The sequence below is a fragment of the Geotrypetes seraphini genome, chromosome 3, assembly GCF_902459505.1.
Source record: "Geotrypetes seraphini chromosome 3, aGeoSer1.1, whole genome shotgun sequence".
Lineage (NCBI taxonomy): Eukaryota > Metazoa > Chordata > Amphibia > Gymnophiona > Dermophiidae > Geotrypetes > Geotrypetes seraphini.
In genome coordinates, this window is record NC_047086.1 from 185444020 (window position 1) to 185467195 (window position 23176).

The window sequence follows — 23176 nt, forward strand, 5'->3', positions numbered from 1 at the left end:
AAAAAAAAAAAGATGTTTGGAATTGTCTTTGACTACCAAAGACCTCTTATCAGGAACAAACTGCCAATATATCCAAGGCAACCCACCACTTACCTTGACTTCAGGAAGTAATTAAAGACATATCTCTTCTCCCTGTAGCCATCTCCCTACCCATCACCTCTTCCCTTAAACAACCACAATATCTGTCACAAAATTGTAACTTCAAGAACTTGATCTAAGTCTTATTGTAAGCCACATAGATTCCTTGTAAAGAACCACAGGATACAAGACACTGTATTGTATTGAACAAAGATGAACCATACCTCAAACAATTTTCAGGAGACTGTTTGCAAGTAGCTAATAAAATTAAAAGTAAAGTCAGATGGGATACATCCCAGGATATTAATGAAACGTAGGAAAGTTCAAGTGGCATCAGTGACCTTTTCAGAAGTGATATGCTGGGCACCTGCATAAAGAACTCTAAGGATATATTTAACCTGATTTGTATAAAATCTTGAAGAACTGTTAAGCACATCATTACAGGGGACTAGAAAAAATCTGGGAAAAGGAAATGGATTCCACAATTTCACTAAAACCCTCCCTGATGACATTATGAGCATCCCCTAAGGACACCCTTGCAGCCCCTGATGACAGCATGAGTACCCTCTCGCATACCCTGATCACACCATCAAATCCCTTCCCCCAACAACCCAGCCTCCTGATACACTAACCCCACCCCCTCCTGTGAAACCTTGCTCCCTGCCTCCTGGTCTAACGTCCCCTCTACCTCCCATCTCCCTGAAGCTTATTCCAGGGATCCCTGACAGTATAAAGTCTCCGCTGCTGCTGCTGCTAGGTTCAGTGCCAGAGTCCAAAATTGCAGTAATGACCCCAGGTGGTTGTCTCATGGTACTAATGATTAGATATGATCAAGAGGTATGTATGGTTTGACTGGGGAGATGCAGGTGTCATTGGGTGGGATACCTATGGTGTGATCAGGAAGTGTAAGGAGTGCTAATAGTTCATCAAGGGATATAAGGGATGGGTGTTGTTGAGAGGTTACCTTGTATGACTCAGTGGGGGGGGGAGGGAATTGGAGGGAGCACTGCTAGACCAGAACTTTTTCTTTCTTTACAACTAAACCTGTAGTTTCAAGTTTCTTAAGTTTTAATATACCGACCATTGACGGACACCTGGCCGGTTTACAATGTAAAAATGAAAGGTTAAAAGTAAATTATTATTAAAATAAAGGGGGGGGGAGAAGTGTAAACATTAATTGGACAAATTACAAGTACAAATGTGAGCTTGAGGATGAAGGGGAAAAGGAAAGTTGATAAATCTAAAAGGGAGGGAAGATGGGGGAGGGTATAACATCAAGGGAGGGGATTGCTTCTTAAAAGCGGTTCGTATTTAATTTGCTGGCTGTTGGAGAAAAAAAATATTTAATTGCTATGGTATGCATCTTTGAATAGAAACGTTTTTAGTTTCATCCTGAATTTGTCTAGAGAATTTTCAAGACGGAGTTGAAGTGGCATGGCGTACCATAAAGTAGGAGCTACAACGGAGAAATTAGTTTTCCTAGTGAAATAGAATTCTTTGATGGAAGGTATTGGCAGTAGATTCTGATCAGCCGATCTAAGAGTCCTAGAAGAGCAGAAAGGAATGATGAGTCTATCGAGGAAAGATGGAAGACACGAAAGTTTGATTTTGAAGACCAGCATTAATGTACTGTGTTATATGTAGCAGTAGGTAGCACAGTTGCTCCAGTACTGTTTGAAACTACCTGTAACACAATGTCATACTCATTGGTAAGCAACTTCCCTGTGCAGTGAGTAGAGGGCGGATGCTGAATACACCTGCATTTATTGCGGTAACTGCAAAACCCACTGCATTTTAGTGAAAAGGCCATTTAGTGCATGCAAAATAGACGTGAAGGCTCATTTTCAAAGCAGACAGACTTACAAAGTACTTTGTAAGTCTAAGTCAACATTTTTCAACCAGTGTGCCACGGCTACTCCCCTGGTGTGACAAGGGAGTTTTCTGTCACTCCTGTCTCTAGACAGCCATGAGGCATTATAAGATTTCTTCTGTAGCAGTCAGCAACAGTGGCATAGTAAAGGAGGGTGGTCCGCTTCGGGCACCATGTTGGTTAGGGCACCGACACCCCTCCTCCTCCTCTCTCCCCCCATCTCTTCCCATTCCTCCCCTCCAAGCATGTGCCCCCTTCCCTTCCTCCATACCTAATTGTTGACTCCTACATTACTTAGATTGTATTTCTTGCCTTGCCTTGCCTATTTCATTGTGTTCGTAAATGAGTTTTTTATTATGTTTTGCAAACTTAGTCCCTTTGTTAGTTATGTATGTTTATTTTATGTATATTTTTACTATGTATTTTGCTGATTTGTACATCGCTTAGAATTTGGAATAGGCGATTAATCAAATTGTAAATAAACTTGAAACTTCACAGTGGTCAACAACATGCTCTTCGCAACCCCAAAGGCTCTCCTGCTGATGTCACTTCTGGGTGCCACACATAGGAAGTGTCGTCAGAGGGAGAGCCGATGGTGTCGTGAGGAGCACGTTGTTGACCGCCGTGAACAACTTCAACTAGAAGTATGGGGAAGGGAAAGGAGGAAGGGGGGGCACGTGCAACAGGCGGGATCAGGGAAGGAGCGGAGATGAGGGTTGGGGAGGGGCGCCATTGCCCTGGGCACCTCTCACCTTCGTTACGCCGCTGTCTGCTAGTGCCAACCCCTGAGTCTTCTCTCTGATATAACTTCCAGCTTCCGCATAGGCAGGAAGCATCAGAGAGAAGGTTTGGGTTGGTGTGAGCAGGCTATCTGAATTGCTGCCCGCTGCTACTGACCACTGCCACTGACCACTACAGGAAAAAAAGGGTGAGGGAAAAACAGACAGGCTAAATTCCCCAGTTTGTATACCTAGATACCATGTTTTTTTGGTTTGAATTTCTTTATTTAGTTTTGCATATTACAACAAGTGTATCAGAAAAATTCATATGATCTTATAAATACACACTTGATTTTCCTTCATGTAACACTTTAAGTACAACATATCATTCTTATATTCATATTTTATAATAATTTAAATATTATGTAATACATTTAATATGTATAACAATTATAAATAAAATAGAAAAAACCCCAATTCCTCCCTACCTAGATACCATGTTAACATTGATAGAACCTTCATTGTAATACCATGCGTTAAACCGCCTGCCGCGCTAGCAACTAACGCCTGCATTGATCAAGCGTTAGTTTTTTAGCCGGCCGCGGGGGTTAGCGCTTGATGAAATGTCCAACGCGCTAACCCCGCTAGCGCGGCTTGATAAAAGGACCCCTATGTTACATTCCAATTGTGTCCATTCGGTATGATCTCATTACGTGGTTAGTTCTATAGATATGTGCTTGATGGGAGTCTATTATAAAGGAACTTAAACCTACAGACCTACAGATCGGATGGAGTGAAAGGATGCGACCATCACCCGCACTATGGTGGGTGGGTGGGTAGTAGAGGGTATTTGATTTTTTGAATGCATATTATTTGTGGCTAATTTCGTTATCTTGGAAGTGCATTGTTGCCCTTTTGCCAGCTTGTTTCTGCAATAAAAATATTCAGCTATAAAGATAACACAATGATTACAAATTTAGGCCCCCTTTACTAAGCTGCAGTAGAGGTTTCTACCGTGGCCCAAGGTGATAAATGCTCCAGCGCTCATAAGGATTCTATGAGCATCAGAACATTTATGACTCCAGGCCGCAGTAGAAACTTCTACTGCGGCTTAGTAAAAGAGAGCCTCAATTATTGAACTTTAAAAACACAATCTTAATACTCATTTGTTAAATGATAAAATATATAATTGTTGCACTTTGTCAGTGTGCCACAAGATGAAAAAGGTTGAAAATCACTGGTCTAAATGCTTTGAAAATGAGCAATAAAACAATAAAAATAAATGAAAAATTGTTATTACAGAAGGTCACAGAAATGTGTGAGCAATGGAATCCTTTATATCTTTCATGGTGGGGGAGAGTCCAAACTATTAAGATGATGATCTTGCCTGTGGTTTGTTATCAGATGGGTATGTTGCCGGTTTATTTTCAAGGGTTCTTTTATAAAAAATTAAATAGTATTCTCATAAAATTTATTTGGCTGGGTAAAACTCCTAGAGTGGCCTTGGTATCTTTACAAAGGCCAATTTCAGAGGGAGGGGTAAATTTTCCCAATTTTTATAGGTATCATCAAGCCTATATTTTGCACCAGGGTATGTATTGGGTCCTCCCAGAGCTCATGGAAAAACTCCCAGATTGGTTGTGGCTAGAATGGCAACTCATGTCTCCTTTGCGCCTTTGTCATGTGCTCAGTATCACAATGCCTAGTTACAGTAAAGATAATAGCATATTAGCTGATACATGGAAAACATTGTGTTATGTAAGTAATTTAACAACTATTCCAATTCACAAATCTACAAATCAATCTATATGGCTGAACTCCAAGATTCAAATGGGCGGAGAAAGGCTCGCCTGGAAGCATCGGATGATAGCAGGAATACGTTTATTAGATGATGTTATCTCTAATGGTAAAATGCTTGAATTTTCACAGTTGCAACATAAATATGGTCTTAATAAATCAGAATGTTTTAGATGGTTGCAACTGAAGCAGGCCATTCAGGCGGGGTTCTCTGAATGGAAAAACCTTAGTAATCATTTTAGTATGGAGTTCTTATGCTTTCAGGCGGACTTCTTGGGTCACCAGGCCTCCCAGTGGTATAAATTTCTGACTGGATTTATTAAAAATAAACTTACCACTGGTCTGAGAGACATTTGGAGTACAGAGATTAAGCACCAAATTACTGTGTCTCAATGGCCACGAATTTGGACTTGGAGGATGAGATGTACAGTGTCGGCATCTATGAGACAAACTTGGTTTTTTCTGTTACATAGAGCATTATGGACCCCTGTTCGATTACAAAAATTGGATAGCTCTAAGTCTAATAAATGTTGGCACTTTCATCTCGAAGCAGGGACTTTAGATCATTTATTATTCTATTGTCCATTTATTATGAATTTCTGGAAATCAATTTGGGACCAAATTAATTGTTTATTAGATAACCCAGTGGCATTATCATATGATACTGTGCTATTTGGTATGGCAATGAGAGCAAAAAGTCAGATTTCTACAAATTATAACAAATTTTTACTTATAATGACTAGGGTTGCCATTCAACAAATTACGTATAATTGGAAAAATTGTAGTAGATTAAATTATAATTTCTGGTGGAATTCCTTATGTCATGTTTATAAAATGGAAAGATTTATTGCAATACAGCGCGTTTTTTTCAGGAAATTTCAGGATGTGTGGGAGCCATTTACAAAGTATTGTACCGATTAGATGACATTTTATTTTTTTTTCCCTTAAATTTACAAGTTAGATTGTGAGTGGGGGGGGAGGGGAGGGTAAATTTATTGTTACATATTGTATAAGGTATTGATTATATGATAAGAAAGGGTGGGAAATAAGAGCATATTATTTGTACCATTGATGATTATTAAGTGTTATATTTATTGTTAATTTGTTTGGATATATTGTTACACTTATTGTAAATTTGAAAATGAATAAAGAATTTAAAAAAAGAAAAGAAAATGAGCACCTTAATATGCATCACAAATTAAATGTAAAGTCAGTTTTATGTATTATGTTTTAACATGCATTAAAAATTTATTGTTAACACAAATGTGTGAAACAAACTGAAAAAAGGCCCATAAATCAGGAAAAAAATCCAAACAAGCTGAAAACTAACCACAAAAATGTCCCCTGTGCATAGCCCTATAGTTTGCTAATTATGGCCACCTTTTATGAAGCCGTGTTAGGCTTTTATTTTTATCGGCGGCCGCAGCGGAATTAGCTCCGACACTCAGAGGAATTCTATGAGCATCAGAGCTTTTACTGACGTGGTCTGCGCTAAAAAACCCTAACACGGCATCATAAAGGGTGGGGGGGGGGGTTATTTTTTGGATTCAATAATTATATTTTGACTATGGACTCTTGGGTGCAAATTCTATAAACGGTGTCGCGACTGCAGGAGATGGTAGGTGTCCTCCAGCCAATCGAGATGCACTGTCTAACCAGCTAATTGGGATGCACATTTAAAAAAAAAAACCTGCCCCAAGGCAGTCATCCTACATTGTAGGTATTTTTGAGAGCCTAGGAAGATGCATAGGGCCGCCTAAGCTTGCCCAAGGCTAGGCGCGGATATGATTTTGCCCAGAAGTGGCCTTAGGCAGCCCTAGGCATCTCCCTAGGGCTGCGATAGGCGCCTGAAATGTAAGCCAACAAAATGCTGATCTACATTTTAAATAGACACGGCCGCTAAGCCAATCACCCCCACAAAGTTGGCTGTCAGGAGGGATGCCCAATCCCTCTTACCAGAATCCTGAAGTCCCTCCCCCATAAATGTCCATGGCAAGAGGAGTGCCCAATTCCTCCTGCCGCCACCAAGACATCTCTCGGCAGGAGGGTTGCTCACTCTCTCCTGCTGCCTCCCTCCAAGACATCCCCAGGCAGGAGGGATGCTCACTCCCTCCTGCCGCCCCCCCCCCCCCCCGAGACATCCCTGGGCAGGAAGGATGCCCACTCCCTCCTGCCAGAAGCCTCCGAGACATCCCCAGGCAGGAGGGATACTGGCTCCCTCCTGCCGCTGACTCCCAAACATCCCCAAGATCCCTCTGCCACCCACCCCTGAACACCCCTCATACCTTTCTCTGGTGGCCGGCAAGAGGGATGCCCAGATGCAATTCTACATAGGATGCCTGTGTGCGATTCTCAAAAGCCACTTAGGCGGCTGCTGAGACTGGGCGTACTAAACAGAATCCAGTCCTTGGTCTCCTCTTGACTTTTTGTGGCTTTTTCTACTTTTTTGTGGTTTTGATCTTTTTTCCTGTTTGCGGTTTGCTATCCCCTATTTAAATTTTTTTTTTCTTTATAAAATACTAGCACTGCTCCTGCAGAACCTATGTCTAAAATGAAGCTGCAGAAATTATTTAACCTGTCTGTCTTGAATAGATCGAAAGCTCCATTGAGCAGGCTCTGTTTGTAATGTGTTTATGCACAGCAATGTGCAAGTTTCAAGTTTATTATTATTTGATATCCCGCAAATCAAATAATATCTATGGGCTCCTTTTATCAAGCCGCGCTAGCGGTTTAACGCGCGTAATAGCGCACGTTAAACTGCTGGCCCCGCTAGCCGCTACCACCTCCTCTTGAGCAGGCGGTAGTTTTTAGCCAGCGCGGGGGTTAGCACGTATGAAAAGTCGCGCGCGTTAACCCTGCTAGAGCGGCTTGGTAAAAGGAGCCCCATGTGACTTAAAATGCAAATTGATATATAAAAATAAGTAAAAACAAAGCTAATAAAAACATAAAAAACAAAAGGGAAAAAGGGGAAGAACTACAATTTGTGATAGAAAAGAAAAAGGGAAGATAACAGAAGAGGTTAATTTGACCCAAGATTATTTACTTTTGGGGTGGGAGGAAGGGTGGGAGGTTATTAATATGAAGAGGGTAAGGTTACTGGGGAAATAGATGTCGCTATGTTTTATTGAATAATCATTGAGTGGGGGGGGAGAAAATGATGGGTTATATATATATAATTATAAGTTAAATGTGCTTAAATTGATGTATTTTGTGTTATATATTATTGTATTCATCAATTAAATCATTATTCATAGACTCTTCATGATTCTCAGAGGGTTAGAATGTCCCATTGGTAGAGGCGCTCCCCTTTGAGTGGCTAATATATAAAGCTAAGTAAAATTATAAATAGAAATATAAAAAATAAAAACTACATAGAAAAACTACATAAATTATATAAACTGCTGATCCTATGACGATTGGGTTCAGTGAATTTCTTTCACATGAACCAATGGGACATTCTAACCCTCTGAGGATCATGAAGAGTCTATGAATAATGATTTAATTGATGAAGATTTATAGACTGGTATTGAGTTTAATATGTATATTGTGGAGTCTGGTCTGAAATAGCCTATAGTACTGATATTGATATATTATTGTATGGCACTTTTGAAGTATGGAAAATCAATAAAGAAGAGGTTAGGTCTGTATGTTCCAACTGGCGTGTTCTGCAGTACTTGTAAAATAAAATAAATTATAAAATGCTTATGACTCAGTATCAGTGAATAAAAAATGTTTTTATGATCTTTTTAAAAAATATTAATTGAAGTTTGTAATCTAAGATGATGAGGAAGCAAATTCCATAGTTCCGGTCCCTAAATAGAAAAAATTTAACTATAAATAGAATCTAAAAAGATCTCTCTAACCTCCCCTTTTACAAAACCGCAATAGCGGTTTTTAGCATAGGCTGGCACGCTGAATGTTCTGCTCTGCTCCTGATATTCATCTTATGAGCATCGGGAAAAGCGTAGAACATTCAGTGTCCCGGCCTGTGCTAAAAACCGCTATCGTGGTTTTGTAAAAGGGGGGAGGGGTTAAATGTAGGAACTATCAGATGATTCTGATTATCTTCCTTCTTTACAAAGCCGCGCTAGTGTTTTTAGCGCAGGCGGCCGCCACAGTAACGGTTCTAATGCTCATAGAATTCCCATGAGCATCCAAGCTGTTACCACCGGCGCTAAAAATGCTAGCAAGGCTTTGTAAAGGAGGGGATAAGAGATTTAAGTATTCGAGAAGGAGGTGTTTCGGGTATCTCATTGTTATTCTTGTGAGCTGGCTAGCAGCCCTGTATGTGACTTGTTTTCGGATTTTCATGCCTTTATTGGTTGTGTTCTGCCTGAAACCTCCAATAAAGCTTTTAGTTGAAAAGAAAAGAAAAAGAGGGGCATCCGAGGAACGAATTTTAAAAACTAATAGATTTTATAAGTAATATGATATGATATAACTAATGATATGATATGATAACTAATGATATGATATGATATAACTACTAGATTTTATAAGTAATACGATATGATATAGGTAGCCAATTGGGCTGATTTGAATAATGGAGTAACATGATCATATTAGCAGTAGCGCTGTAGACATCTTGAAGGCACTCACATTCTATGGTTGACAGCAATGTGGCCAAGACAAGGCAGTACATTGAATGATTATTTTCCGAAATGAGTTCCCGTGGGGATGGGGAAAAATTTGTCCCCCTGTCATTCTCTAATCCAAAGAAGGAGACTGGGGGCAAGGAACTTTATGTTGAACTATATCTACTATATAAGAATTAGTAATTTTATAAAAGTACGCACACAAATCTTCAATGCATCTCTGCTTCACCAAACTCTGCCCCAGAACATGTATATACCAAAGTCACATACTTGTCATCATAGGGTAATTCTGTAAGAGGCATTTCATATTCGAATACTTACATATACATGCAAATAAGCCTTCATAAACTTATTGTCTAAGCTGGGAACACTGCTACCATGGATTTTTGGCTGTAACTCTCTCGTGGGTGATGCTGAATGTTTCCACTTATTTTCTGTCCTCAGCTTTCCTTATATATATATATCACAGATATGATATGTTGTGCTCTGAGAAAGCAGGATTAGAATGGGATTTTTAAGCAGCATTCAGCTGCAAGATGGAATTGACACAATGGCACTTGTTAAGTTAGCTCAGAGGTGGCAAAAGGCAGGGAGAAGCAGTGTTGGAGCTATGGCCAGAGCTACAGAAGCTCTTCCAGAAGTGATGTGGGGGCGGCAGCAACAGCAGCAGCAGCGGCGGGACAGACTTAAGGAAAAACTGGAGCAAAAACAGGCACCAGTGTATTTCACGGCTCCACTGGTACTCTGTCACTGGGTCACTATGCTGTAGCCAACTTAAGTCACGGATTGGAAATGAACCCCCTCTTCTACAAAGCCGCACTAGTGGCTGCCGCGCATTAACGGCCCCGAAGCCCCTAGAGATTGAAAGCTGTGCGGCTTTGTAAAAGAGGGTGTAAGAGCCTTATGGACAGGGCAAGGAAAAAGAGGTGCTGGAGGAATCTGACTGAGAGTCTTAAAATCTATTCTGCTTAAGATGGTGGAGTACAACGGAGAAAGACAAAAACAATATTGTAGTATAAGGGAGTGACATCTTGAAGGCACTCACATTCTGTGGTTGACAACAATGTGACCAAGACAAGGCAGTACATTGAATGATTATTTTCTGAAATCATTCTTTACGTTATTATGTTATCAATATAGAGAATGACACGGGGACAAATTTTTCCCCATCCCATCCCCATGAGTTTTGTCACTGTCCCTGTTCCTGCCCCATTCCTGTAAGCTCTCTGCCTTAACTGAACAAGCCTTGAACACTTATGATTTTAAAGTGTTTGAGGCTTGTGCAGATGAGGACAGAGCTTGCAGGAATGGGGCAGGGGCAGGAAAAGAACTCACAGGGATGGGATGGGAAAATGAGTTCCTGCAGGGATGGGGGAAAATTTGTCCCCCTGTCATTCTGTAATCCAAAGAAGGAGACCGGGGGCATAGAACTTTATGTTGAACTATATCTACATAACTTTGGTAAGTAACATTGACAATTTAGTTTCAAGTTTTATTAAAAATTTGTTAAATCGCCTATACAGTTTCTAGGTGATGTACACAAGAAATGGGCTTAGTGTGTCCTAATGCGGGATTTTCCTGCTCACTAAGTCCATTTTTACAGTGGCAGGAAAACAGGGCAGCTTCCATTTTTTTACTTGTATGCACTAATGTTTCATTAGCACTCGGCAACTGCAAATAATGCCTTCTATTTAGGGGGAGCTAAGGGCTCCCACATTAACCCCAAGTTAACCAGTTAGCATTCGCTAATGTGAATGCACTTGCTGCTGTGCACTTTCATACCCATTCCCCATCTGCCATGCTCCCTCTCACAAAATAATTTAAAAAAATAAATAGCGTGCAATCAAGGCTGTGGATTTGGAGTCAGAATCAGAAGCAAAAATTACTATATATATATATATATATATATATACATACATACTATATCTAATCTAATCTAATCTAATCCTTAGGTTTGTATACCGCATCATCTCCACGTTCGTAGAGCTCGACGCGGTTTACAGTAGGAGAAATAGGAAGGAACTACAACATATATAATTTGTCCAGGATCTAAAGTGCTGATAAATATCAGTAGGAGTTGGAGTTGAACAGTAGAAAAATAGAGAAGTCAGAGTTGGAGTCAAAGGTTTGGTGTACCAACTCCATAGCCCTGCGTGCAATTAGAACACACAAACAGGGAAATTACTGCAGAACATTCCAAAGCATCCTGTGGCATGCCTTTTGGGCACTCTAAGCCCACACTAGGTCTTAGTGCACTATAGTAAAAAGGCCTCAAAGTTTACTGCTTCATGGAGGAGACCACGCAAGACAGAATAAGACTACTATTCATCCTGTTCTCTGCTGAAGGGCTACTGGGAATATCTGGATGCATTTACCGCCTGTGGAGACTTAAAGATGGGTCTTACATACTGCACATGTATTTCATGTGTGTCTGATAACTGGGGCATCAGGGGTACTTTTTCTGCTTGTCTACCATAGGGAAAAGTGTCTCAGGGCAGATGCACAAAGCCCACCATGCTGGCAATGTTCCATTAGATTGGTTTTTTACCATGTCTAAATGAAACGTTTTTCTGCGACCAATGCATGGAGGTTTTCAGCCACTGCTCTACTGTGCATGGAAGCAGTGACCAAAAGTCCCATGCTAAAGAGCTCATTAGCAAATCCATTCAATGCCCAGAACAATAGGACACTGGAAAACTACTGACAACTCAGAGGTGTCGGCAGAGTCCCCTGCCATACTTTCCTGTCAGTGCCTGAGCACTGATTGGATCAGGCACCGAAGGGAAAGTCAATCACACCTCCAAACATTTTACATCCCTCTAAAGCTTTAAAAAAAAACAAACCCTGGTGGTCCAGCAGACCCTTCCTGTGCCCCCTAAAGTTAAAAAAAACCCTGGCCTACCTGCCTCCTCAGTTTAAAACAAAAACCTTGGTGGTCCAGCGGCCCCCTACCTGGATGTCACTGGACCCAAGTTAAAAAAAAGAAGCCCTTAGGGTTCAGTGACCTGGACCCCACACTCCTCACTCCCCCCTACTTCCTCTCTGGATCTGATCCCACCCCAAACGCACCTTGAAATAGGCAGGAGGGATGACTCCTCCATTCTACCTCAGGGCCCGCCTCTTTAAAATGGTCGTGCCCTGTCCCTGCCCGGAAAATCCTGGGATTTATATGCCCAAGCACCATATAAGGAGAAAAACTTGTCCTACAGAAGGTCCTCCTGCAGGTTGACCGCAGAAGCAAAGTCTCTGGATTACCTCAGAAAGCTAGTAAGATACTTGGTAAGCAAGTGGGGAGGCAGAGGGATAATGCTATAGGTGGAAGCTCTGGGGGAATTGGGGATGGGGAACGTGGAAATGGAAGCTACTAGGATAGGTACTGATAACGCAGAAATTGAATGAGAGAGAGAGAGAGAGAGAAAAGGTGGTAGAAATGGGAAGAGGTACGCAAACTTTTCAAATCCTATGAGTCTTGAGTGTCTGGGAGCTGGAAATTAGCAGCATAGGTATGGATGTAAGGGCTGCTTGTGGTGTCCTCCTGGTATATGACACATTTCAAGACAGCCTGAATATACCCCAGAGACCTTAACTGCCTGTTCAGCTGCATTGTTGAGTCCACAAGCACAGGCTCCTCTTCATTAATTCCTAGCTCCATTCTTGCACCCAGGCATATACTCTAGCTCTCCAGTTAGAATGAGAGATATATGCCATCCCCTGACCAACGTGGGTCTTCCTGGCACTTGGGACTGAGATGGTAAGAACTGATTAATCTGAAGTTCTCTTACCAAATATCGACCTTTTCAGAGACAGGCTCGTTTCTTATGACTTCTGGAGCCATCCAGGCCACTGTTCCAGCAAAGGACATTTTGGTGCTTTTATCACTCAGCTCCTTGGATGTGCCAAAGTCTGATATCTTCACCATGTCATCGTAGGTGATCAGCATGCTACAGAGGAGCAGAAAAGTAGCAGAGAGGGTCATTCCCAGCTAGGTCATCTGATTCCCATGACAAGTGAATCTGCAAAAATTAACCAATCACATCACATGAACACTTCAAAACTCTTAAGGCGCACAATTAACAGAGCTGTTATTGACACGTAAAATACTCTTGGCCCACCTAATATGCCCATTTACCCTTTCTGCCTATTGTGTCACCATTGTCCAGGGTCACTATTTCACCCAGACCACCTCACAGAAGCTGCAGGTACCTCAGTGAGCATTAGCATTTGAGAGACTAAAATTATTCTCCATAAAACCTGGCTTAGGAGGGATGTTTACTACTGTCATGGTATGTGCAAAACTAACACACCAAACACAGAGGATAACAATGAGTAATGTCCCAAACTATTCATTCAAAATTGTTATGCTTGTGTCAATGGAGAGTAAATCATTAGAGACTTCAAGTGGAGAAAAAGCCTCAAAACCCATCCAACAGCATTACACACAAATGGTAAAAAAAAGTTGTCCATGTTACTATCACGGGCATAAAAAACTCCACCCTGATTCACTTGAAAAGTCTTAAAATGACATCCCCCTCCTCCCGCTGCAGACGCAACAGAGTGACTTATCTGATAACGTAGGAGGTCCTATGTAGTCTTTTGATCCACACTTTCATGTCGGTATCCTTAAATGTTCTGTCATACCAATGTGGAAGTATGAAAGGCTACATATGACCTCCCGTGTTATCAGATAAGTCACTGGCAGGTTTTTTTTTTCATTTTGAGACTTTTCAAGTGAATCAGGATGGACTTTTTTATGCCTGTGATAGTAATACGGACAGTTTTTTCACCATTTGTGAGATGGCTCACTCCTAATGAAGTTTTGACATCAGTGGTGTTCCAAGGGGGGAGGGGCAGTCCATCCTGGATGCAGCCCATAAGGGGATGCTCCCAGGGTCGGCATATTCCCCTTCTGGCAGTGGAAGTCCTAACTGCAGCCTTCATTACTCGCTGCTCTGCCGGTATTCCTCTCTGTCAGGTCCTTTCTTCATGGAAGCAGGAAGTATGTGAGACTGGCAGAGAAGAAGGCCTGACGCCGGCCAAAGCAGTGAGTTGTGAAGGCTGCCACTGCCAACAATGGAAGGAAAGTTTTTGGCGGTGGGGGTGTGACAGAAAGAGAGAGGGGTACCCATCTGGAGGGAGGAGGGAGGAGTGGAAGAGAGGAGAAGGAAGATCAGGGAAGGGAGAGGAGAGAGAGATGTCAGACCATAAGGGAGGGAGGGAAGGAGGGAAAGGAAGGTTTGGAGATGTCAGACCATAGAAGGTGAGTGAGAGGGAAAGATGGAAGAAGAGGAGAGGAGAGAGATGTCAGGGCATGGGGCAAAGGGAAGGAGACAGATGCCAGACCATGGGGTTGGGTACAAAGAAGGAAGGGAGAATAGAATGCCAGAACATGGGGAGAGGGGGAGAGAGAGAAAAATGGAACATGGGTAAAGCTGAAATGAATCATGCATAAAGAAGAGAAAGGGCACAGGCTAGGTGGAAGGGGCGGGGGTAGACAATTTATGGTAGGAGTATAGAAAGAAGGAAGATGCCATATGGAAGGGAGAGAGAGGACAGTGGATGGAAGGGGCAGAGAAAGAGGGCAGAGGTTGGATGGAAGGGGCAGAGAAAGAGGGCAGACAGTGGATGGAAAAGCAGAGAAAGAGAGCAGACGTTGGATGGAAAGGGCAGAGAAAGAGAGCAGGCATTGGATGGAAAAAAGAGAGTGAAGAGATGATGAGGAAAGCAGAAACAAGAGATGACAAAAAGTAGAAAAAATATGTTTTTGTTGCTTTAGAATAAACTAGTATTGTAGATGTATTGATAAACATTTATAAAAAGAAAATGGAAATAAGGTAATATTTTTATTGGACTAATTTTAATACATTTTTTTTACTAACTTTCGGAGAACAAAATCCTCTTCCTCAGGTCAGGGCAGGATACTATAACAGCAGTATATTGTACGGACCTGAGGAAGGTTTTGGCCTCTGAAAGCTAATTGAAAAATGTATCAGTCCAATAAAATGGTATTTTCTTATTTTCCATCTTTTGTTTTATTTCTATTTATTAATTTGTAAAGTGGTGATTGTTGTCATTTTTGGTTTTCAAAATTTACATCTGCTATCTTTATATTTATATTTTACACTGTATTAGGGGACATGCGTCACTGTTTCTGATTCTGTAGTGTTGCATTGTATACTGAGTCTAGCTTCTTGGTGGTTTAGTTTAACTTTTGTCTACATATTTCTAATTTTAGTTTATGATATCATATTATTCCATCCTGGGCAAGGGTGTATCTGTGTTCTATGTGTAAGAAAAAGACATGTTTTCCTGTTAGCACTGACTGTGCAGGATCAATCTGTACTAATCTGGCTTGTTTAGTTTTACAATGGGTGTAATGATGTTCTAGTGCTCACTGCAGTGTTTAAAATGCTGCATTTTCCTAAGTGCACCCTTGTTGTGTGACTTGTGGATTATTACAAAATATATATATTTTTTTATATAGAGGAGGGAGTGTTAAAAAATGATTGGCCCCGTGTGTCAAATATGCTAGGTACGCCACTGCTTGGTATTATAGAATGTCAGCAAATAACATTTTCAGATTAGGTAAGAGTCAATTTATAAAGCAGTATTATTTCTTCTGGGATTTGATACGGTCCTCTTATTACCGTGGATATGATGATCATGTGACGGGCCATTTTTGATATAATTTCCAAATCTGAGTTTGAATGTTTTATGGAAAAAGCTCAAAAATTCAGTACCAAACATGCCCATTTTCAAAACCACAAAATATCCATCTTGTTTTTAATAAAAAATGCCCATTTATAGGAAGATTAAGAATTTTGAAAACTACGCAAGGACTTTGAACTTAAGGCTGTTGAATTGTCCACATTCTATGACACTAGCACCTAAAGACATGTTGTACAAATCTCTTAAGGGATTTTTTTTTTATATCAAGATTCGGGGTTACCCCCCTATATTATATTCCTGTGGAAAAAAAGAAGCATCGTGGCTCATTGGTTGGAGTTAAGCAAGTTGAGATATCTTCTAATAGTTTAAACTTGACTGGAAATTTGGAGAATTCAGCAGGACTAGAGGCAACATGGATTCACTAGAGGTAGGTCTTGTCAGACAAATCTGATCAATTTCTTTGAGTGAGTGACCAGAGAATTGGATAGAGGATGTGCGCTAGATGTGGTGTATTTAGATTTTAGCAAAGCCTTTGACAATATTCCACACATACATATAATAAATAAACTGAGTGCCCTTGGGATGGGCCCCAAAGTGACGGGCTGGTCAGGAACTGGTTAAGTGGAAGACAACAGAGGGTAGTGGTCAATGGAGATCGCCCTGAGGAAAGGGATATTACCAGTAGTGTGCCTCAAGGTTCTGTTCTTGGGCCTGTTCTTTTTAACATTTTTATAAATGATGTTGCTGAAGGGTTGTCGGGTAAGATTTGCCTCTTTGCAGATGATACCAAAATCTACAATAGAGTAGACAAGTTGGATGGTGTGATAGGCCAGAGCACAGTACAGGGGTTCAAGGAAGGTTTAGATAGGTTCCTAAAAGATAAGGGGATTGAGGGGTACAGATAGAAGCAGAGGTAGGTTATAGAAATGGTCAGGAATCACTTCACAGGTCATAGACCTGATGGGCCGCCGCGGGAGCGGACCGCTGGGTGCGATGGACCTCTGGTCTGACCCAGTGGAGGCAACTTCTTATGTTCTTAAGATCTGGCGAAGCTTGAAAAATGGTCTGAAATTTGGCAGCTAAAATTTAATGCTAAGAAATGCAAGGTCATGCAATTGGGCTGCAAAAAAAATAAGAGGGAACGGTACAGTTTAGGGGGTGAAGAACTTATGTGCATGACGGAAGATCGGGACTTGAATGTGATTGTATGTGATGATCTTAAGGTGGCCAAACAGGTTGAAAAAGTGATGGTAAAAGCTAGAAGGATGTTAAGTTGCATAGGGAGAGGTATGGCTAGTAGTAAAAAGGAGATATTGATGCCCTGTATAAGACTCTGGTGAGAACTGATTTAGAATATGGTGTACAATTCTGGAGGCTACACCTTCAAAAAGATATAAAAAGGATGGAGTCGGTCCAGAGGAAGGCTACTAAAATGGTATGTGGTCTTCGTGATAAGGCTTATGGGGACAGACTTAAAGATCTCAATCTGTATAGTTTGGAGGAAAGGCGGGAGAGGGGAGATATGACAGAGACATTTAAATCCAAATTGCAATAACAAGATATAAATATAATCAGCAAAAAAATTGTTATTAGCCTAGTGGTGGAGATACCCCATGAGACATTTAAATACCTACATAATGTAAATGTACATGAGTTGAGTCTTTCATTTGAAAGGAAACTCTGCAATGTGAGGGCATAGGATGAAGTTATGAGATGATAGGCTCCGGAGTTATCTGAGGAAATACTTTTTTACAGAAAGGATGGTAGATGCTTGGAACAGTCGCCCAGAAGAGGTGGTGGAAATAGACTGTGTCTGAATTCAAGAGGGCTTGGGATAGGCACGTGGGATCTCTCGGAGAGAGAAAGAGATAAAGGTTACTGCGGATGGGCAGACTAGATGGGCCATTTGGCCTTTATCTGCTGTCATGTTTCTATGTTTCTACTATATTTGTATCTTTTGTATTTCTTAGGATAAATGTGTCTATTTTTCAAGAAGGTGGACTGTAACTTTAGGGGGGGTAAGGTTTTTATCTTCCCTAATGTCTCTAGATGGACACAGAGCAGAAGGAAGCATTTTATTGCTTTATGCCAGTGAATTTTGGCTTTGGGCACATTTCAGTTGTGCTATCCTTGTAAATGTTTAGTGAGATTGCAAGAAACTAGATATATTTTTTTGAGCCATCTCAGCTGCAATTCTTTTTGGAAGGTAAAGGACCTGTGTCTTAAATGGAAGATAAGAACATAAGAATAGCCTTACTGGGTCAGACCAATGGTCTATCAAGCCCAGTAGCCCGTTCTCACGGTGGCCAATACAGGTCCCTAGAATCTGGTCAAAACCCAAGAAGTAGCAATATTCCATGCCACCGATCCAGGACAAGCAGTGGCTTCCTCCATGTCTTTCTCAATAACAGACTATAGACATTTCCTCCAGGAAATTGTCCAAACCTTTCTTAAAACCAGCTACATTAACCGCTCTTTTTTTTTTTTTCCAAATATCTTTATTGGTTTTATGAATGTATACAAACAAGAAACCACTCTTACCACAACCTCTGGCAACATGTTCCAGAGCTTAACTATTTAGGGTCTTAGGAAAATAAAGGTTGTTACCTGTCCTTTTCTTATAATATAATCATTTTCCTTTTTGTCTAACTTTTTCTAGATTTTTCTATTCGCGGTCCCCAGGTTGTGAGCTAGCATAAGTACAACTAAAACTCTTTTGGTGTTTTTCTTTTTTACCTTTTATTGTCTGTTTATGGAACTTGTTGTACCAAGAAAGATTAAATTTTTTTGTAATTTGCTTATTTTAAATGCAAAAAAAGAAAAAGATACATTTCAACATTCATTTAATCCTGAAATATTCATTTCATACATCTTCCACTAATAAAGGCACTGGGTCACTGTTTCCAGGGGGCAGCAACATTACTGTATCAGCCTCCCTTGGGTCAGTTTTGTACATACCATGACAGCAATTAGCATCCCTCCTAAGCCAGGTTTTGTGGAGCAAGATCTCCAGACTCTTAAATGTACTGCTTAATAAGTAAGGGAGTGGAGAAGTAGCCTAACGGTTAATGCAGTGACCATAAGTGTGACAGGAACTGGGTTTGATTCACAATTTGTACAAGTTATCTAGCCCTTAGGAAGAGCTGTGGCTCCCTGGTTAAGCTGCTGCCTCTGCACTTAGGGGTCATGAGATCAAATCCCAGCGCTGCTCCTCCTGTGCCAACTGCTCTGACATGCCAAAGGCAGTATACAAGTTCCCTTTCCCTTGCCCTCAGTACAAAATAAATACTTCTATGTGATATATAAAATCGCTTGCATTGTAACCTCAGAGAGGCAGCCTATCAAATCTCACCCCCCCCCCTTTCCTACTAAAAGCTACAGTGAGAAAAATTGTTTTGTCCTGGAGAAGCAGAACAGAGGAAGAAGATCCTAGACTCCAGAACAGCAATAAGACCCACTGGCAGAGCACCTCAGTTGTGAAAGCCAGGACTAAACTAACAGATAGTCTCTTACATAAGATTTAAAATAAGCTTAAAAGCATTTTTCAACGATGCGCTTGGTATATATGGAGAATCTGCTGTCATGGTTGGCACGGGATCTCCTCTGTATTTACAGATGTAACTTTGTTTTTCTCTTATTTTCCTTACTTTTACCATTTGGTTTTATTTTTGAATGTAAACCACTGAACTGGCTTACTTCAAACAGTGGTATATCAAGCCAAATAAACTAAACTAAAGCACTACTCCTTGGAGTTCTGTGCTATTGTAGGTCTGCTGAAATTGTTTCACTACAATGGCATCCAACTACAGGCTGTTTCAGTTTTGCTTTTGTTCCCTCTGATGTATGCACATGTTTGATTGACATCCTACTTCTCCTAGAAATGTAGGGTCTGATATTCAGCTGGCAGTGATCAGCATTTTGTTGACTGTTGTCTATGCTAAATCTGGAAATTCAATGCTGGGCTATGTCCAGGCAACAGCACTGAATTTCCAGATTTGCAGAGTTGGCTATAGGTTACTGCATAAAGAATAGGACTGACATTTATGTGGTCCTATTTAGGCAATTAACCTGGCCAGTTAAATTTTGGCACTTAACCGGCCAATATCGACTCCGTAAGAACTAGAACTCAATGCAATGGGCCAAACCAGGTTGGGATCAGCCTGTTCAAGTAGACCCAGACGTAGGGTCGCCATATGTCCGGATTTACCCAGACATGTCCAGGTGGTTTTTCAAAAAGCTGGCAGTTTGTCCAAGTTCAGGAGCTTGGGGCTGTGCCTGGAGGGCATCCACATATACGCACGTGTGTGACATCATCATGTCATGTCCACGCATGCCGGGTGGTCCTCCAGACGTGACCCTGAGCTCAGGGAAGGAGAGAAGAGGCCTGTGTAGGGGAGGGGCCACATGTTCTCTTCTTTTGCAGGAAGAAATATGGTAACCCTACCCAGATGAGGTAGCAACCCTACATACAGAAGGCCCTCAAGGCAATACTGCTGATCCTTACTTGGGTGACTTGAGATCTCGATGAATGATCTTGTGCAAATGCAGGTAATTCATGCCACCTGCGATGCCCATAGACCAGTCAACCAGGAGCGAAGGAGTGATCTTCCTGCCCGCCCGCAGCACCTCATAGAGCTGGCCCTGGGCGCAGAACTCCATGATGATACAGTAGCACGGAGCCTGGGTGCAGACTCCCCTGCGAGAAAGAAAAGGCATAAATCATTTTGTAGCACTAACAGGCCAAACTTAAAGCGCCACTCCAGGAGTCCCCCACCACAGCCAGTGTCATTTTTATGCATCAAAAGCTCTAATTCTATCTTTGACTTCGGTTCCCCCCCTTCTCAGCCTCTCTCCGTATGCCTTCCCGTCTGGCTGTCATTAGTAAGCTATCAGTAACAGCCGTTCCCAGCCCACAAAGTTAAAGCTCATCTCTGTAAGCAACAGAAACAATTAGAAAAAATAATACTTTTAGATATCCAGTTGGCAATTAAAATACACAAAATAATTCATGGTGGGATATAAGATTTTCACAGCTTTCCTGCTTATCCACTTCTACTCTTGCAAATGTAAATACGTTGGGTGCTGTTGTGCTGATTGCCATCTGAATCTGAACCCATGCAGGCCTCATACTGACACATGTAAAATAAGAATACAACATGACAGCTGAAGAGCAGATTTTCATCAGGGTCTTATGGAGCTGTCACGCTGACACACAAGGCTGGAAAACAGCTGAAGAGAATTATCTAAGCCCCACGCAGTCGTCATTCTAAAACATGTAAAGAATTAATATAGTATGGATAACTAAAGAACAGATGTTCATCAGAGCCTCAAGAAGATGTCACACACACATGTAAAACATGAATACGGCACAGTCAACTGAAGGGCTGATCTTCATCCAACTCCATGCAGGTTGTGTTCCATGCTTGGGTTTGCTTCCTGAACCTGGTTTCTGCTCCTTGAGTCAGCTGAGGATGCTGAAGCAGGGTTCGCAGTCCCTCCTTGGGGGGTGGAGGGAAGGAGAGGCTCTCAGAAATTGCTCAGTGGAGACAACTAGTGGTTGACTTAAGGTTCACATTAGCAGGGTACTCGAGCAAGTTAAAAGTTTATGACCCTCAGCTAAGGACTATTGCTTAGATGGTTGGACTGAATTGGAACGGATTATAAAGACAGGGGAGGACTCACAGCCCTAGCACAAACCTGCTGTGACTGAACTGGAAGCCCAAATGAGCGGGAGGTGGGGGGAAATCTGGCTGCCCCCTCCCCCCAAATAAAACCTAAATAATAATAAAGGCCTATGAATAAAATTTGAAAAAAACAGAGGCAGGAAACAGGCAAAATGATATTTTGAGCAATTTAGAAAGTACAGCTAGTTTAAAGGCGCAAGAGGAAGTTCCTTCATAGAAGCAGTGAGTGTTAGGAAAGGCCCCATCCACCTGCCACTATGACTGAATTAAGAGGCATCAGGAGGACACTAAAACTAAACCAATTTAAGTCTGCACAGAGCTGAGGCTGCGCATCGGTACAGATTTACGCCCTGTCTGCTATTCCTGGAATACCTTCTCTGCCTCTGCAGTAACACTCCCTCTCCTGCCCGCCTCTGCTTCTCTCGTTCACTGAATTAATTCCCATCACAGCGTGAGTCACTCCAAGCTTCCAGCACAACAGTTCTCGTAAATAATAAAAAAGCACCAAAGCATGAAGTCCAGAAGACCTCCTGCTCCAGAGCAGTCCTTTACCAAGACATGAGAGACAGATCTCCCTGTACCGCCCCCACCACACACACTTAACACCTGGGCACTTCTCTCATACCAAGCACGAGACCTGGCTCTATCCCCTCAGTACTCACTAGTGGCATGAACCCCTCGCCTCCTCCAGTTCACCAGAGGCATGCATACTCCATCAAAACACCAGACTCAGACCTCCTCCCCACACCAACTCATAAGACCTGGCTTCCCCCCTCAACTCACCACAGCCATGCACACTCCATCAAAATATTAGACCTAGACCTCTCCCTGCACCAAGATCTGACTCCCACCCTCACCCGACAGATGATATGGGTCCTTCAGCAATAGGCATGCCAATTGCTAAATTGGAGAAACATGCTGCGGTAAAGGCTCCATGATTATTATGAAGTGGTCATTTTGAGGCGCAGGTTTCAGTACTCACTTGAAGGTGATAATGTTGGGGTGCTTCAGTTTCCGAAGGTGCTTAATGTCCGTTTCCTTCATGTCCCTCACTTTCTTCACTGCCACTTCCTCTCCGTGGAATTGGCCTAGGAAGACAGCTCCCTGAGCTCCACTGCCCACCCACTGCAAGTCCATGATCTCTTCAAAGGGCACTTCCCAGGTATCTGTGAGCCAGAGATTAAGATGAGCCTGAAGGAGATACAAATCAGCTCCAAAATGGAGGAGTACTGGAAAATTATTTTATAAATATGACCCCTTAAAGTGACTTCTGTCAAACACATTCTTACTTCTGCCACTTGTTTTCTGAAGACAACAGTTCACCAGTCACATAGGTCTCATGGCTGTTTGGAATCTTTCCCTGCCCATGTACGGTAGATCCTGCAGCTAACTTCTGTTCTATATGACATTTGATGGGGGGGGGGGTTGGAAAGGGAGGAAATACAACTCTAAAATGGAGGTGGGAGGAGAATATGATTGGCAGGTTGCTTTGTTCAGCGAACTTCTGTGAGTAAGCAACTTTGATTTCTCTAAAAACACACAGTCCACTAAGTCAGTGTTTCTCAACTCGATCCTGGAGTACCCTCTTTCCAGTCAGGTTTTCAGGATATCCACAATGAATATGCATAAACTTGATTTGCATACACTGCCTCCATTACATGTAAATTTCTATCATGCATATTTACTGTGGATATCCTGAAAACCTGACTAGCAAGGGAGTACTCCAGGACCGAGCTAAGAAATACTGAACTAAGTCATACATAGGGG

The 23176-nt window shown here is 41.8% G+C and overlaps 1 protein-coding gene across 4 annotated transcripts in view; it reads right to left on the reverse strand.

The window, feature by feature from the left end:
- Positions 1 to 23176, reverse strand: part of MAP3K12 (mitogen-activated protein kinase kinase kinase 12) — a 304527-nt gene that overhangs the window by 75857 nt on the left and 205494 nt on the right. For all 4 annotated transcript variants that reach the window (XM_033938532.1, XM_033938529.1, XM_033938531.1 and 1 more), the window contains 3 exons: positions 22392 to 22575; positions 20230 to 20421; positions 12842 to 13000 (listed from right to left, as the gene is read on the reverse strand). In XM_033938532.1, coding sequence (XP_033794423.1) covers positions 12842 to 13000; positions 20230 to 20421; positions 22392 to 22575 — 535 coding nt within the window. The remainder of the gene's footprint in view (positions 1 to 12841; positions 13001 to 20229; positions 20422 to 22391; positions 22576 to 23176) is intronic.